The sequence below is a fragment of the Colias philodice genome, chromosome 8 (assembly GCF_061535455.1).
Source record: "Colias philodice isolate Cphi_HAF_F1 chromosome 8, ilColPhil1 Martin Lab GWU primary, whole genome shotgun sequence".
NCBI classification, from domain to species: domain Eukaryota; kingdom Metazoa; phylum Arthropoda; class Insecta; order Lepidoptera; family Pieridae; genus Colias; species Colias philodice.
Window position 1 is genome coordinate 5,102,445 of NC_143093.1, and position 16,145 is coordinate 5,118,589.

The window sequence follows — 16,145 nt, forward strand, 5'->3', positions numbered from 1 at the left end:
TTAAAAAAAAATTATGAGGCGTGCACTTTTGGATTTTCCAAATTATTTACTTTTACAAGCTGTATTAATTCGGATTGTTTCTTCTTGTAAATTCATATTTAGGCTACACCATTTTTGTATTTTAACGGGTTTTAATCTCCAAATTACCACAAAAACAACTGTGAAAAAAAGCAAACAGAAATATACAGGCCGAATTGATAACCTTCTCCTTTATTTTTCAAGTCGGTTAAATATCAAAAAGTAACAGCCCTATAGCTATACGTCATAATTTCATGGGGGGGGCTTAGTTTCCTAACTGTATGTACGTAGTATATATCTGTCAACTGTGTATGTAGTGTACCTCAAGAACCACGTCAACTATTGATGAAAATAGAATTAATATCAATGCACTTGTTTTTGATTTTTTCGTCAACAAAGAAACACACAGACGCGTGAGAGCTTTACGTCGCGTTTTAATTATTATTAAAAATATTTTACTGTATTTATATATCAAACTAATAGTATTTTATGATCTTAACTTTTAATAACAAAACTTTAAAGCTTTTAACATTATGAGAAAACTGCATTAAGACGCAAAATTGTATTCCAAGTTATCCGCGAGTCATACAAGTTAAACAATGCTAATTGAAGTTACGTTAAAGTCGCTGTCGAGTCGCAAATTACCTACCGATTGTATTATTTAATAGTCAACATTTACTGAACATTCATTTTTTGAATAACTTTTAACGAATACAATTAGTGAAGTTTGAATAAAATTCATGTTTCGCTACAAAGAAAGTTCTAATAAGTCCTTTGTCTATAAAGTCTTTAAAACTGGGAAGATATAAACTCGATCCTCGTTGTAAATTAACGATGTCTTGAACGATACTTCGTAAGCGACAAAGTTTAAAAATATATTTTATATGGAACCTGCCACGGATGTACGGACTGGCTATAAGAAGTATCTTACTTAAAAGTTTTATTAAAACGTATTTTATATTGAGCACAGCCCCTTTGTTATTCCAGAAGCATTTTAGATTTTAATCAAAACATCTCTGAGAATTTTTAATTTAAGCTTTTCGTCATACTTGAGGTTTTAGTATCAGTTAACGCTAGCTAATATAGTATAATCCCTATTAATCTATTTTGATCTTCAAATAAAGGTTGATTAAAATTGTTTATGGAGTTCATTCTTACAGACGAGTCATGAAATGAAATATAGGATCTATTTTTGGCATGTTAGAGATTGAACTGCTTTAGTGAAAATGCTTTTAACTGAATAATTATGTAGATTATTGCTGGTTGAACATGCTATGAATAAGAAGGGATAGGGTAACGCTGTAAGCTTTTTATAAAAAAAAAGTTTCGAGAGAAGACTCCCTCTCCTCGCGAACGAAATATGAACAAAATGATACCCCGTGTCTCCTCGTGGGGTATGGGGCAGATGCATTATACATCTGTTTCACTGATCGATTTTCCACGGACAAGTAAGTGGTCAACTTTTTGCATCCCGCCAGACCGAGACATTTTTTTTGTTTGTCACCACCGGGAATCAAACTTAGTTCCCCTCGGTTATATACGCTCATGCCGTGACCTCTTCATAGCAGGAGACGATCAATTAGTAGAAAAAAACATTGAGTACTCTGCATTAAATGTCTATGAAATTCACGATCCATTTAAAAGCTGGAAAAATACAGTGCAATTCATAGTTGTTAAATTTGCACAATTGCAACTTTTGAAAGCTATTAAAATGAGTAAAACTTGCCGAAAGAACTGTTTTGCATTGCATTGATGCAATCTTCATTTGTTTTAAATAAAAATTTCCTTAAACAATTTGAAAACAAGTTTAATCAAGTGAATATTTTTTACCGTCCACAACCTCTCCATAATCTATATATAATACATTTTAATATCGATATGATTACTACTGTTAGATATTATTTACACTACGAGTAATAATTAAAATAAAATCTTCCTTTACCATTGACACAGTTAATTTTTCCTTCTTAGAAAATATAAAAATAAACGTCTAATGAGCAGTAGCAGAGAGTTGAAAAAGCTGTTTTGAAAGAAAAGTAAACTAGAGAAACTTCACATCTTGAGTAATTAAAAAATAAACACCGTCAAGTAAAAGTCTGATTTTTATTCCGCACGTAGGTTAAGTGTGGCTTAGTATTTATTAATTTTATGCAATTAATTTTAATATTGATTTGATATAAATTCAAATATGTATCTTTATTTTGAATTGTACCATTAGGAATATATACTGCATCATAGGGAAATACCCCATTTCGAAACACAATTACCTATTAAAATATGGTATTTAACTATTGAATTCTTATTGCAAATATGTTATTGAATATTGTCCACCGTGGTCTACAATATTATAGTCATATAATATATAGAATCAGTTTCATTTTAAAAATGGTATTGGAATTTTTCACCCGCTGCATTCAATTTGCCGCCTTCCGTGTAGATCTTTCCATTAATTTTATTAGGAAGATGGACGCTTGGAGCCGCTCTCTGCAAAACAAACGGTCGGAATCGATATTGAAAATGGAGCTCTAATAGCGACACTTTTATTTAAAATTCGATATAGTGAGTTATTCCATTTATTTATACGTTTACAGTAATGGCTTTTTAAATTGATCTGTTTGGTATGCGACGCTTCTGGATTGAGTTGACCAACATGTTTACGATTTAGTTTTGAGGAAGATTTCGTTATCAAGACATATTAAACACACAATGTCAATACATAGTATTATACATTTTCGATATGATAACAATTGATAATTGATAAACCCTTGATCTATCTTATGTATTATCTTTCTTTAGAAAGAGATGCATATTGTTCCACGTTTATTTTAAAACATAATTCGCTCATCGTGATCTGATTTGAATTTTCTGGCTTAAATTCTATTTTCACTATTCAGCGTTCCATTTGCCGACACTCATCAATTCCGTGGCACATTATTCCATCCAGCTCTATTATATCTTGGACACTTATAGCACAGATAATATAATACTTATACAAACTATAAGTACTTAGTCTACTAATGACTACATTCTTGTAATTTTATATTTATATTCTGATGTGTTTGAAGATCGATTGATTTAAAATTATGGTGACTTAAAATCCCGTGTTCTAAATCTGATAATTGTTACATCTTCAAATTATAAAATATGGTTGTTGATATTATTAATTGTTGCCTTATGTCGTCAAATTTGCGGGACAATATTACTATTTTCGTGGAGATTCCTTTCAGTATTATTTTTATTAGAACCAGATAAACGTTTTGTGAATTAAAAAACATTAACCAAACACAAAGAATTGTCTTTTGCTAACTTGTTAGTTCAAATGTTAATTGTAATAATGTTTATTTTAAGCTTTATTCATTTTGCTTGCTTTAAAAATTAATTACATTTCCTTTGTTATAATAACACATCTAGGAGGACAATAATGGTTAATGACATAATCATAAACTATTTTTTTTAATTTTTGACGACATAAATTTAAGAAAGGAAAAAATATGCACACTAGAAATATCTAAACTGTCCTTCCCTACCTGCTCATGAAATGTTACATAGCCTACTACTTTGAAAGACTGAATATTTAGTTGAGAAGTTTAAAAAATATCACCGTCCTATTTTAAACTTCAGCGTAATCAAAGCTCATTTTTATTACCACTCACAATAATTATTTTAGTTCTAGATATATTTACCTACTCATACTTACGAGTATATATTTGTAGACAACGTAACCTACACCTAGCTCGCCTCTCAATATTTTTATATTCAATTTAATTAAGTTAAACACATTAGGATATTGTACAAGTACAGAGGGTTTTATAATGTAATTCTATAAAATGGCTCTAATACAATTTAGATTCATAGTGGCATTTGACGAGAAAATTGTGAGTTTCCTACAGTATTGATTCAGGGATAAAACCGTTCTTGGCTCACTGAACATAAGTGTTTGCAAACTTGTGAAGCCAATAAGCTTAGATAAGACGATTTGCCTTTGTTATATTTACACCTAATTGAATCGCTTATTCTCATTTCATCTATCTGATAATTGTTCATGTATATTTATTTTAAAATTAGGTAGTTAGGTTTCTGAATTGTTGACGTTATGTAAAGCAAATTTATTTCTAAAAACAATCTCGTTTTATCCACATTTTATTAAATACAAAACATATGGATCGTTTTATAAGAAAAACATCGTACGGCTAAAACTGTTGGATGCCAAATCCCGTCAATGTTATCACATAAGTCAGACAAAGCAAAAAGAAAATCCTTTATTTAATAAAATGGGATATAAAATTATACGTCGTGTCAACATAAGCCGGGATTGTGGAACGAGGCGTGAAGGAGTGTTGGGATGTAGCCATCACGCCTCGCAAAAACCTCTCCTAACAAATAAAAATTCTTGACGTTTAACCTTTTTATCATAAGGGATAAAACTAGGCTAGTTTCTATTTATAACTCTCTATTATTATTGTCAGTTCTTTTTTGATATCAGAAATTCTGATTGTGCTTGTAATCCGGATAAAAATTCAACTTGTCTCGAAGTTTCCGAAAATAGTTGGCATTTTTTTGCAACAAAGGGAGCTTTTACTTCTATATCATTTAAGGGAAGGCTATCCTCAGGGATAATAAATCGTTTTGGTCAGTTGGGCCCCATGTCGTTTCGAGATTAATCTTTCCCTTCACTAAGATTACTTCGGTAAAAAAGGTATTTGATACAAAAACTATTTTCTTCCATTCTTTTAAATTTAAAAGAAACCGGCAAAAATATCAACGGAATGGTTTCATCTAAGTAAGTGTTTCTTAGGTTCTGGTACTCAATACGATAGGGAAAAAGGTCAGAATTATGTAAGATGTATTTTCAGACACTTAATCATATATTAAATAAATAATGTCAATGATGTAAGATGTATTTTCAGAAACTTAATCATATATTAAATAAATAATGTCAATGATGATGGATTATTATTTCACTTGTTGTTACTCGTTGTATGTTCATTGTTTTATAAAGTTCTTAGGCAAGCGACAAACTAAGTAGGTACAAAATACAAAAGCTTGTCAGCTTCTATTAAAAGTAACTACAGTTACACTAAAGGCTCTAGTTAGGCACAGTTGAAACTAAACATCGGAGTTACCCCGACAAACTGTTAACGCCCGGTTTCACATTTCTAACTAATCATTGGGTTTGTTGCGGTGTTAGCGTTAATTGCGCTTCTATACGTCTATTTTTAGTTAACAAAACTGTAACGGGGACAAAAGCTTACAATTCAGGTATTGATTCGTTATAGTAAACTTACTAGTGTTCTAGGTTAATTGCATTCGTGACACGTACGAAGCCAATAGAAATTGATTTTATCGTTTGATTTGTTTTTGTGCTACTATTTGTATAGTTATGGACAGTCGTAGCGAATAAACGCAATTAGCTTCGTTAATTAATTTGCATCACGCTTTTGATTGCTAGCTCTTAAATTGTAACTGGAAAATTCAGAATTAAATCTATAGTCAATGATTAATGTTGTCTGAGGAATTTGCTATCCTTAGTTTAAATGAGCCTTTCGCCAGTGAACTATTGAAAGATTCTTATTATTTAGAACTTTGACTGTTCTCCGAAACAAAGGGGAAGTTCTGATGCTCTCAAGTTGTCTTACCGGCCTTCCGGGTTTGCCATTTTCTTAAAATGACCTTAAACTCTACATCAGCGAGCAAGTTAATTCATGAATATTAGATTTATGTACGATGAATTATATAAATTGTATATTGCTTTTTTAGGGATGGGAAGGGCGCACTGAAAATGGTGGGGAAGGAGCAGAGCCGCCGCCACCTGCGCACGCACCGCTCGATGCTGTTTGGCAGCCAGTTGCGGGAACCAGGTAAAAAATGCTATATTTTATAATAAATAATATTATGCATTATAGAGGTATTATCTACTACGAAGACTATTTTCGATATATGACGTTGGGTATTTTATATTATACACATTATGATAGCAAAATAATTGTAGTTTTTTAGTATTAAACTTATTCGCGAAAGAAATATTCCTTTGTTTAACGCCAAATTGGAATATGTAAATCATAAATTAGAATCGATAAAAACCATAGGTATCGTACCGTAACAAAAACGTCAATAGATTAAATTGGTATAAAACTTTCATATATATATTGATAGTTATATAATAATACAATTGAGTATTTGAATAAAAAAAAATTATTGATTTTTTTTATGTATTTTGAAACTTTATTATTAATAATATTGATATTTAATGCAAATAACTTACAACAAAATTTTTTTCCGTTAATTATAAGCAATTAAAAATTGATGAAATTTAAGTTAGAATCACGTGACTAAAAACGCGCCATGACTGGTCACCACAGTTGTGACGTCATAATGTTATAGCTATTATTAACTGCAGTACATAGCGTTTACATACGATTTGTTAGTTCGTTCCGAATTAGTTAGTTACGAATAATTTTCTTGATGTTGATATATTTATGATCACCGATTTTTGTCAGGAGTTGCCTTTGTAGTATTCGTACATAATGGTACAATACGATAACTTTTGAGGTTCGCCATTTTTAATATAAATTTAAATAATATAATTAACAATTAATATAATTAATATGTAATTTAATAATGACAACAAAATTAAATAGATCAAAACACTGTATTTATTATTAACACGCTTTTATTAGCTTCACCTGTATGTTTGTATGTAACAGACTCCTTTCGAAGTTTCGACTCGATTTTGACCCACTTGAAACCGACGGATTTTGTTCAAATTTTGAACACTTATCAAGGTCCGATGACAATACAATAATATCATAAATTTATCCTGATAAGGATCGCCAGGATCAGCTTAAAACATATGTTTGTATGTAACCAATTCTCCTTTCGATTCGATTTAGACCCACTAAAAACCGACGGATTTAATTTAAATTTTGTATACTTATAAAAACCCGGTAACAATACAATAATTTCATGAATTTATCTTTTTATCCTGTTTAGTTTTTCAAACTATATTTAATTTTCTATCAACTGCAATGAGTGAAAACTAACATTATGACGTCACACGCGCTCGGGTGACGCTTCGGGAGTTGTCGGCGTGTCTTCGGTACTGGATTCAAAGACTAATTTTTATTTTGAAATAACTTTTGAATTATTGCAAAAATAATAAAAATAAAAACAGTTTTGTTATAAAACTAACATATAATCTTTCCATTTATCACAAAAAAAAATTTAATTCAAATACTCAATTGGTAGGGGTATAAACTTGGCAATGGATTGCACTCGTATCTTAATTATACGAGAAATGGCGATAATAATTATTGACATCTGATGCTAAACTAAATCAGACATTAATTACTCCATTATCTAGCCAATTTATTAACCAACTGTTTCCATCGTTCAGTACATTATAATATTATATTATACCTACATAGTAATAGTGTTTAAAGAAAAAATACAACAATTCACGTTTTATTTGCTACTAATCTACACTAATATTATAAAGTGGAAAACTTTGTTTGTTTGATTGTAATGAATAGGCTCATAAACTACTGGACCGATTTTAAAAATTTATTCACCATCCGAAAGCTACATTATCCACGAGTAATATAGGATATGTTTTATCCCGGAAATTCCACGGGAACGGGAACTATACGGCTTTTTATATGAAAACGCCGGCGAAGCCGCGGGCGGAAAGCTAGTATTTCATATAGAAGTTAAAAATTGTTTAATATTTTACGTTTTCGCTTTTTAATTACTTTTGAATTATTTTTAGATTCACGCAACACTTTTTTTTAAGAATGAAGATATTGTTTGTGTGTTTTTGAGTGTGAACGTACTATGATGAAAGGTATGTTTTACGAAATAGTGAAAGAAAATTATTTCCTTGGTTTGGCAAATCAAATCCAAACAGAAATCGCTGTAAGTGCCTAGGTAATATTTTGATTGTGTTTCACATGATCAATAAAACTTGATTTGGAATGAACGTTAGTTACGTACTGTCATATAAAACAGAGGTTTTTTTATACCATTGAATCAATGTATCAAAGGAACGTGGTATGAGAAACTGAACACAAATACACAAAGCGAAGCAAGAGTATTTACCTATATACAATAGGGTTTCCCAAAGTTGAGGTTAACTTTTAAATTCGGAAATACAATCCAGTTTTAACGAAAAAGGAAAACACTTTTTCTCTTATCAGCGGAAATCGAGCTACAATTCCCGTGAAGGCTTTAGATAAACGCGAAAATGAGGTTAAGTGTTCATTTGAAATTTAAATATTTTAAATGATTGCGTACCTAAATGTTTGCCTTAGACGTGAGATTTATTATCCGGTGTTTGATATCAGGTTTCCGCGGAACAGAATGGTTGTATAATATGGCTGTATACACTTAAAATTGTGAATTAAAACAGTGAATGAGAATTTACGTTGGGTTACAAAGGCAATAATTTTAGCGCAAGTGCCTACGTTAAATCGAAAAGCTTAAATATTGCTATTAAAACCACCGCCGAACTGTGTTGGCTCGCTGCCAGCCTTTATCCCCGCTTGTCTACGATGCTTATTTGGTGCCTATTCTCTAAAATTTGGAAAAACATTAGCAAATATTTAAACAAATTTGTCCTTTTTTTAAGAGTACATTAATGTCTATTCGCTGATAATCACACAAAGGAATGGCAATAGCGTTTGTTCAGATGTCGTCTCTTTTATTATTAAAGGGCTTTAGTTATTTATGGACTAGAGAGCGCGTCAATATCTCATGAGAGCGGCTACTGATATATTAATGAACTGCCCATATCCTTGCTATACTGCAAAATTGAGTACAAAGGATAGCCGTTAGCCGAGCTATTTTAGTGACATGCAATTATAACGACAGAATATCATTTAAATAATAATCAAGCGAGTGTTTTCATATAAAACTAACAACAATGTGGGCGCCGAAACATTCCGATGTCTAAATGAAAATATTTGGCAGAATCAAATGCAATAAACAAAACTTCGCGAAATAATATTATTTATCTTGTAATAACCTCCTCCATTTTTTGAAGTCGTTTAAAAATAAATGTTCATTCCATATTACACTAAAATAGGACTATAATAAATAAATCGTATGCAATTTTTCACAACGCTAAGTAAATATATGAATGATAAATGAAGAAAAGATCTTCCGCAGCAATTTTTTTCTCAAAACTACCGTCGAGCTCGGGTACTCTTTCCTCAATCACTCATAGCGACCAGAATTCCATATTAGAAAGCTCCAATGCATCAGAATTCTACTTTAGAGAATACATGCTATTGCTTTTTCTGCAGCCTTGTGATAAAATATCAATTTAATTATCATGTATTGAAGATTAACAACACATTTAATGATTTTATTTAGATACTAGCGGTCCGCCCCGGCTTCGTTCGTGGTACATTCAAGGAATATCGGTTCAGCTGTTCTCGAGTTTGCGCTTACATTTTGGGATTCATTTTTATTATAAAGGAGATAAAATAAACTTTTAAATACGTGTAATTTAAACTTTTATAAAGGTCAGATGATTTAAAAGGCTAAAGTTTAATGGAGAGAGTGATCGATATTTTTGTGTTTTTGTAGCGAACTCTGGCTTGTTCCATAAAAATGTTCGTACTTATGCAGGGTCGGTGTGTTACTTAGAATTTCGCACGTCAGATAGCTTATGACATGGGACACGAGAAATCCATTTGGTTGAATACGAATTTGGCAATGTGGGTTATTTCCAGAAGTCGATTTTTTTAGCACAACATGTTCATGATGTTGGTTTATCGTAAAAGTATAAACATATTTAGGCACTTCTGTCCTGTATAATCATAAATCATAATCAAGCTAATTAATTGACATTTTCAAAAATATGGGCTCAGTTCAGATAGACAATTAAAAAGTAGTTTTCGCCAACTATGTTATGATAATAGCAGAATATCAGGTCCTAAATATGTAAGTATAAGCATCTAACAGTGCTCTTAATTATAATCAGTATGAAAAAAATTAAGAATATCTTTTAATTCTTAACCGTGAAATCATTTTAAACGGTGAAATTTGGAGATAAATCGTTATTTTTTTCTCTTTTAATAAAGTCAAGTTGAAAAGGTCAATCGTTGTCGAAACTCAAGGCTTAATCGCGTTGTATCGCCGCCTCTCCTCATCAATAAAAAGTTTGGTGTTAATCCAGTTTGAACAAGTATACGTGTTACTTCTTATATTCAGGGATAGAATTGATTTTACCTAGATTTCTGAAAGGAGGTTCCCTAACGATGGATGAAGACGTGAAGTAATTTCATTTCTCAGTAGCTCGGAACGTTCTTTTTCAATTGCTAACTGTTAACCTCGTTTTCAACTTGACGTATGTGACTTTTATTCTTTTGAGTGAGTGTTAAAACTTGAAAGGCAATCTCATGGATATGTATTTTATAATTTGGAAGGAAATTTGTACCCATCTTAAGGTGAAAAGATAATATTAAGCTCTCTATTTCCTTTTACTAAATCTGTCGCAGATTATAACAAGATTATGTGAATATTTTACTTTGTAGACGCTCGTGTAAACTGAACATTTTCGGTTAGGGCTATAAATGGTATACTCAATGTAAAAGTTTCCTCATTCTTGTTTTAAAGACCCCTTTTTAGTCACTGAAGCTTTTTAAACGCGAAGTTTAAAATTTAAAGGGTTCTCTGAGGAATTTATATTTTAAATTCCTAAGAGACTTATTGTCACAGTTATTTCACTATTATAGAGCGGGTTCATTAATTAATTGTTTCTAAAGATGTTTCTTCTCCCAAAAGATTTGTATTTATAGTAAACACAGCAGTGAAATTTTTAAATGCCAAATAATACGGAATATAGTGGGTCGTATGTGCCAATTTAGGTATGTAGAGTGGGTAATTAGAGTGTTCTGTTGCTAGTATGTTCTTAGTTATAATAAAATTTATATCTGTTTGTATGTCTAAATAATCTTAATAATCCTACGTAATATTTAGGTACTCATTATGGCGTGTATATTATGATAGTGTAATGCAAAGCAGCAAATAGTAATAGAAGATTTTTCCACAGTGGCTCGTCTCCCTCCACAGAATAAAAGGGGTGCTAATTAAGAATCGCTTGTCATTTGACATTTTGCGATTCAAACTAGCTTCGACGTCAAAGGAGAGTTTCTTTGATGTAGACTTGTTTGAACGGAAGCATTTTAATTTTGAACAGGAGTTTTTTACTAGAATTCTCATCGATATCACTGATATAGTTATTTATACATAGATTTCGTCATCATGAACAGATATACTTCATCTAGCTTCATCATAAAAAGTTTACTTTTAACCAGCCAATTTGGGTTTAAAAAGAGGTGCTATCTGACGAGTTAATTGATTGGGGCGAGAGTCTCCTTGGTTATGAAGGGCTCTCGACGAGACCATAGGGCACTCCGCTAACGTGCTTGCAATCAACACCACACAATCTGCAGGGAAACGTTGATTGCCACTCGATTTTGTTCTATTTTGACCTTAGTATTGTTTATTTACTTGAGAGTGGAATCAATTAGCACGTACGTGCGCTTGAGGGCATTATGGTGTCACTTATTGTATGATAATGATTCTTATAAGGTACGGTATACTTTAAAAGAATCGTGAGATAGTTTTTAGCATTTATAACAGCGTTAAAAATAGCTATATGCTAACAAACGTTAGCATATAGCTATTTTTCGAGATAATTTTAAGTCAATACAGTTAAATATTGCATAGATATAAAATATTTTTTGTACAATTGTACATAATAAAAGGAACCTTTATAAAAGTTAAATTCATTTGAAATCGAATTATTCAGTCTCATTTTATTTCATTGCATACAAACCGACATATCTCAGAACAAAAAGCAAGTACAGAAACAAACGATGTGAATATAAATGCGTCTAGAGGATTCAGAGACAACAAAAAGCTTAACGAGTTCAAAACTTTGAAAAAACATTAAATATAAAAGCTGAAATTCATATCTTGCTGGGATTTGCGATCTGTCACGTTAATAAAATGGAATAAAAGTGCGATTGACGCTGCAATTGCATCCGAATTGAGTTGCATCCTCGTTGAAAATGCATCTGAATTGCACTCGAGATTATGAAACGTCCGGCATCTGATCAAACTGCAAACATCATATTGCAGAAGTTGAACAACAGTACCATTTTTAATAAGCATTAAAGTAGGTTACACATGAAGATACCGACGTTCTGTAAAGTCTATCAATCATCGATTGTTTTATACACATTCATAATATACACACATCATAGTAGGTATGGACTACAAGGCTGATAAAGCTTTTAAACTAAGTGCTCCTACATGCAGTGAAATTCTTCGGAAAATGTATTGTTTGAATGAAATTAAATTGGAAGGGTTTCTTTTTATTTAACTTAATTACAGTCGTATATCTTCATTCGATTTGTTGCTTTTACGATTGGATGAATACCATATTGATTGCGTATTGCGGTCCTAACAATTACCTACGAGTATGTTGTATTTTCGATTGTATTTTAATATCGTTGTAGCTATTTAACATTTTCTTTTAATATTCTAATAAAGGTGTTAAACGGTATAATCGAATGGGTTGTTTTTGAACGGAAATACTCTAAAAGTGTTTACTTGAAAAGAATTCCAGTCGTAAAGCATTTAATGTTGTGGTTTTAGTCATAAAAAATATTCATTATACGGGGTCTCTTCCTGGGCAATAAAATTTACAACCAGCATGTTGCTAGCTTCGAGTGAAGACTTCAACAATTGTAGGTACTTGATTCACTTCCGTTTATTACAAATGGCGACCTCGGTATATTTTAACTATATTTTTCACTTTAAAGATAGATTGTACAAGAACACAATATGTAAGTATGATGAATATTGAAAAATGAAATAGAAAAGGATATACCTTATCATAATAAATAGGAAATTACTCTAGCAGAATAATACTAAGGTAATGGTAAAAGCAGGCCTGTCTATCTCCGCGTGTAGGTATTAAAAACTAATACGAATAGGCGAGGGCCATTGCGCAAAGGCCAATCTGGCTACATATTTCTTTGAACACCATTGCGAAGAAAAGCTTCTGTAGCTGGCTACTAGTTATTATTGTGTGGTAAAAGGTAAACGTCATACCATATTCCTGTGACCTTCCACAAAGAACAATGTAAAATCTAAGTCAACATCACTTATAGAATTCATAATAATATACGCAACACTGTGTTTATATTAAACCCTAAACCTTTCTTCCGCTCTTCTCCACGTTTCATCTCTGAAGAAGCTTATTCGAAGCTTATTTTACACGTTTTTCATTGTAACTTCTTATATTTTAATGAATTTATAAGTTGATAAATGACTGAGGAATTTCGAACCCGTAATATTAATTTGAAGCGTCTCGAGCTAAATTTCTCAAGGGAAAGATTCAAATTTCAAACATCATCCATACTGGTGGTGCCGTAATGTAATATGCATGTAAAAGTATCACAGATCACTGTACTTACATGTGATAAATAAGTAGCTTCCGAATATACGAATATTATACGAATATAAAACGAATTGATGAATAATAAACGAGATAGACACAATATCGTTTCTTATTCTTTTTTTACGTAACATTCTGTTTGTATACGTTGACATAAAGCGACGCTTGTTAATATTTATGCAACTGTATCATAATAGCGCTCGGCTTACATATTTGATAGCGTCTCTACCTTCATAACGTCGCGATGATGCTGCTTTTGTTGTTGTCTAAAAGAATGGGTGTGTTTCATCTCAGACTACACAAAGATATATTTCGGTCGCGGATTAAAACTTGTATTTTTTATTATGGTTTGTGTTGTGACTTGTGAGGTTCGCTCTGGATTGGGAGGGGGTGCTGTGTTATGTTTATGTTTTGCTTTTTGTCTTCAAGGGATGTTATATGTATATTCGAATATCATTAGTATTTTGTTCGTGAGATAATTATTTGATTGGCATAAAAATAACAAAAAATGTCGCAAATTCTTTAGGTACCTACGTATTATACTGGAATTTAAAAATTTATAGGTATTCCTCTACCCTAACCTCTACTATGTCAGTAGGTAAACAGTATAAACAAAAATTGTTATGTAAAATTCTTTTGAACCTTCCTGTTTTATGATATAAAGTGCCCAACAGCACCGCAGTATGCATAATGTCGCTGAATAAAATTATTTACTATGCATAATTGCATATGGTACATCGAGTGTACTAGAGGAAGACGGCGGCGTCTTTAATGGATGATATTTGCTGGCTCGATGGAATTTAATTAGTGTCTCGGAATTTGCATTTAACTTAAGGTACGAACGTTTACAGTTGACGAGATATTGTGTTGCCCTCGCCGTAATAAATTCCGCTGGAATTGCCCGAGGATCCAATATTTTTCGAATAAATACATCTCGTCACGTGAGATTGATGGCCAACCGCCGTACGACGATAAATCCTTTTTTTATAAAACCGCAACCTCGATATTGATTTCAGTAGTTTGACGCTTGCACGTACAGCTATTAATATATTGTCGAGTTTTATCGAGTGCGTTTGCTCTCTGAGCCGTGGCGGAGTTTTAATTCAGGCTTATAAGCTCGAGTGATTCCACCTATGAAACTGACGGTTTAAGCTGTGTGTTTTTGAGTTGTTGGACAGAGTTTAATGAAGTACTTTTGAATGATCGTTTATCGTATGAAATATGAATCATTTGTGTAGATACCTAGATTTTTAAATAGAGTTATAATTTCACGTTTCTTTAATCTCCTAAAAAACCTACTAAAACCTTTAATCAAGACTGATTGATGTGTAATAGAATGTCGTGAGTGCTACGTCAGTTTCTAAACTCAGAGGGAGATAGATAATTCTGTTCAAGTGGAATGTGGAACGCACGAATTTCTACACTTTCGTTGATAGGTAAATTCTGCGCTTTCCTTAGTTAAGGTCCCAACTAGGGAATCCAATCCCGCAAACGCGGGATCCCGCTAATGCGGGATCCCGCACCTTTTTTGCGGGATCAAAAATGCGGGATTACTCATGCGGGATCCCGCACGTTCGCGGGATTGAAAAAAAGTAAGAAAAATAGGCTCAGACGATGATCGGAACTATTATCGGACGGAACGGAACGTAATCAATGTCAGTTCCAGTACTCTATGACTGGGGATTCCCCTACGGCGCACGGGGATTTAACTTTGCGCGTACTGAATGGGTGGCAGAGTTTAGAGCTGCTGTGCGTGTACCCACTCGAGATAATTCAACTGATTTGATATTGACACTTTTTGAATGTGGAGGGAATAGGGGGAAGTATTTGGAAGCTGTTTATACATATGTAAAGTCAATTCCGCCTACAAGTGTGGAAGCCGAGCTTGCTTTTTCCGCCGCTGGCTATCTATGCAACAAGATAAGATCAAATCTAAAAGATGAAACGTTAGATACTTTATCATTTCTTCGAAAGTATTTTTAAAAAAACAAAAACCGGATTTTAAATGCCTCTAAAACCAATGAATATGTTCTATTTCAAATAAAAATCTAAATATGAAACGTGAAATATTGTGAATATTGTATTGTCTTAAACATCATTATATTTCATTTATAATATAAGTGATAACTTTGCTTAGATGTTGATAAGAATAATTAAAAATATTTGTGTGTATTTTCTTTCTTTAAATTACATGAAACAAAAATAATAATAATTAAAATCAATCCCGCAAATCCCGCGGGATCCGCGGGATTGCTGATCTTAATCCCGCAGGCTTGCGGGATCGCGATTTTGATGCGGGATTGGATTCTCTAGTCCCAACTGAAACATATTTTCTAGAATAACATATCAACTTTGTTATCGTAAGCGATGACTTTATTAAACATTACAAATTGTAAAATATCATTGTATTTACAATATAATACTTTACAACAATTTCATTCAGTTCATTAACACCAATAATGGGATCACTAATAAAAAGAAACGAACAAATCATTATTTTATTTCAGTGTGAAGTGTAATTTGCAAACGATTCCATTCATGTGAAATCAAGCACAAAATATTCTATTTTTGTATTATTTTATTCAAACAAATAATATTATGATAGTACGGTCGGTAAAGGAGGACTGGGGAACACCAGGAACACCGTTATTTTCCA

The 16,145-nt window shown here is 32.2% G+C and overlaps 1 protein-coding gene across 1 annotated transcript in view; it reads left to right on the forward strand.

The window, feature by feature from the left end:
- Positions 1-16,145, forward strand: part of LOC149486499 (uncharacterized) — a 44,771-nt gene that overhangs the window by 7,490 nt on the left and 21,136 nt on the right. Inside the window, exon 2 of the mRNA XM_089698155.1 lies at positions 5,776-5,876. Coding sequence (XP_089554281.1) covers positions 5,776-5,876 — 101 coding nt within the window. The remainder of the gene's footprint in view (positions 1-5,775; positions 5,877-16,145) is intronic.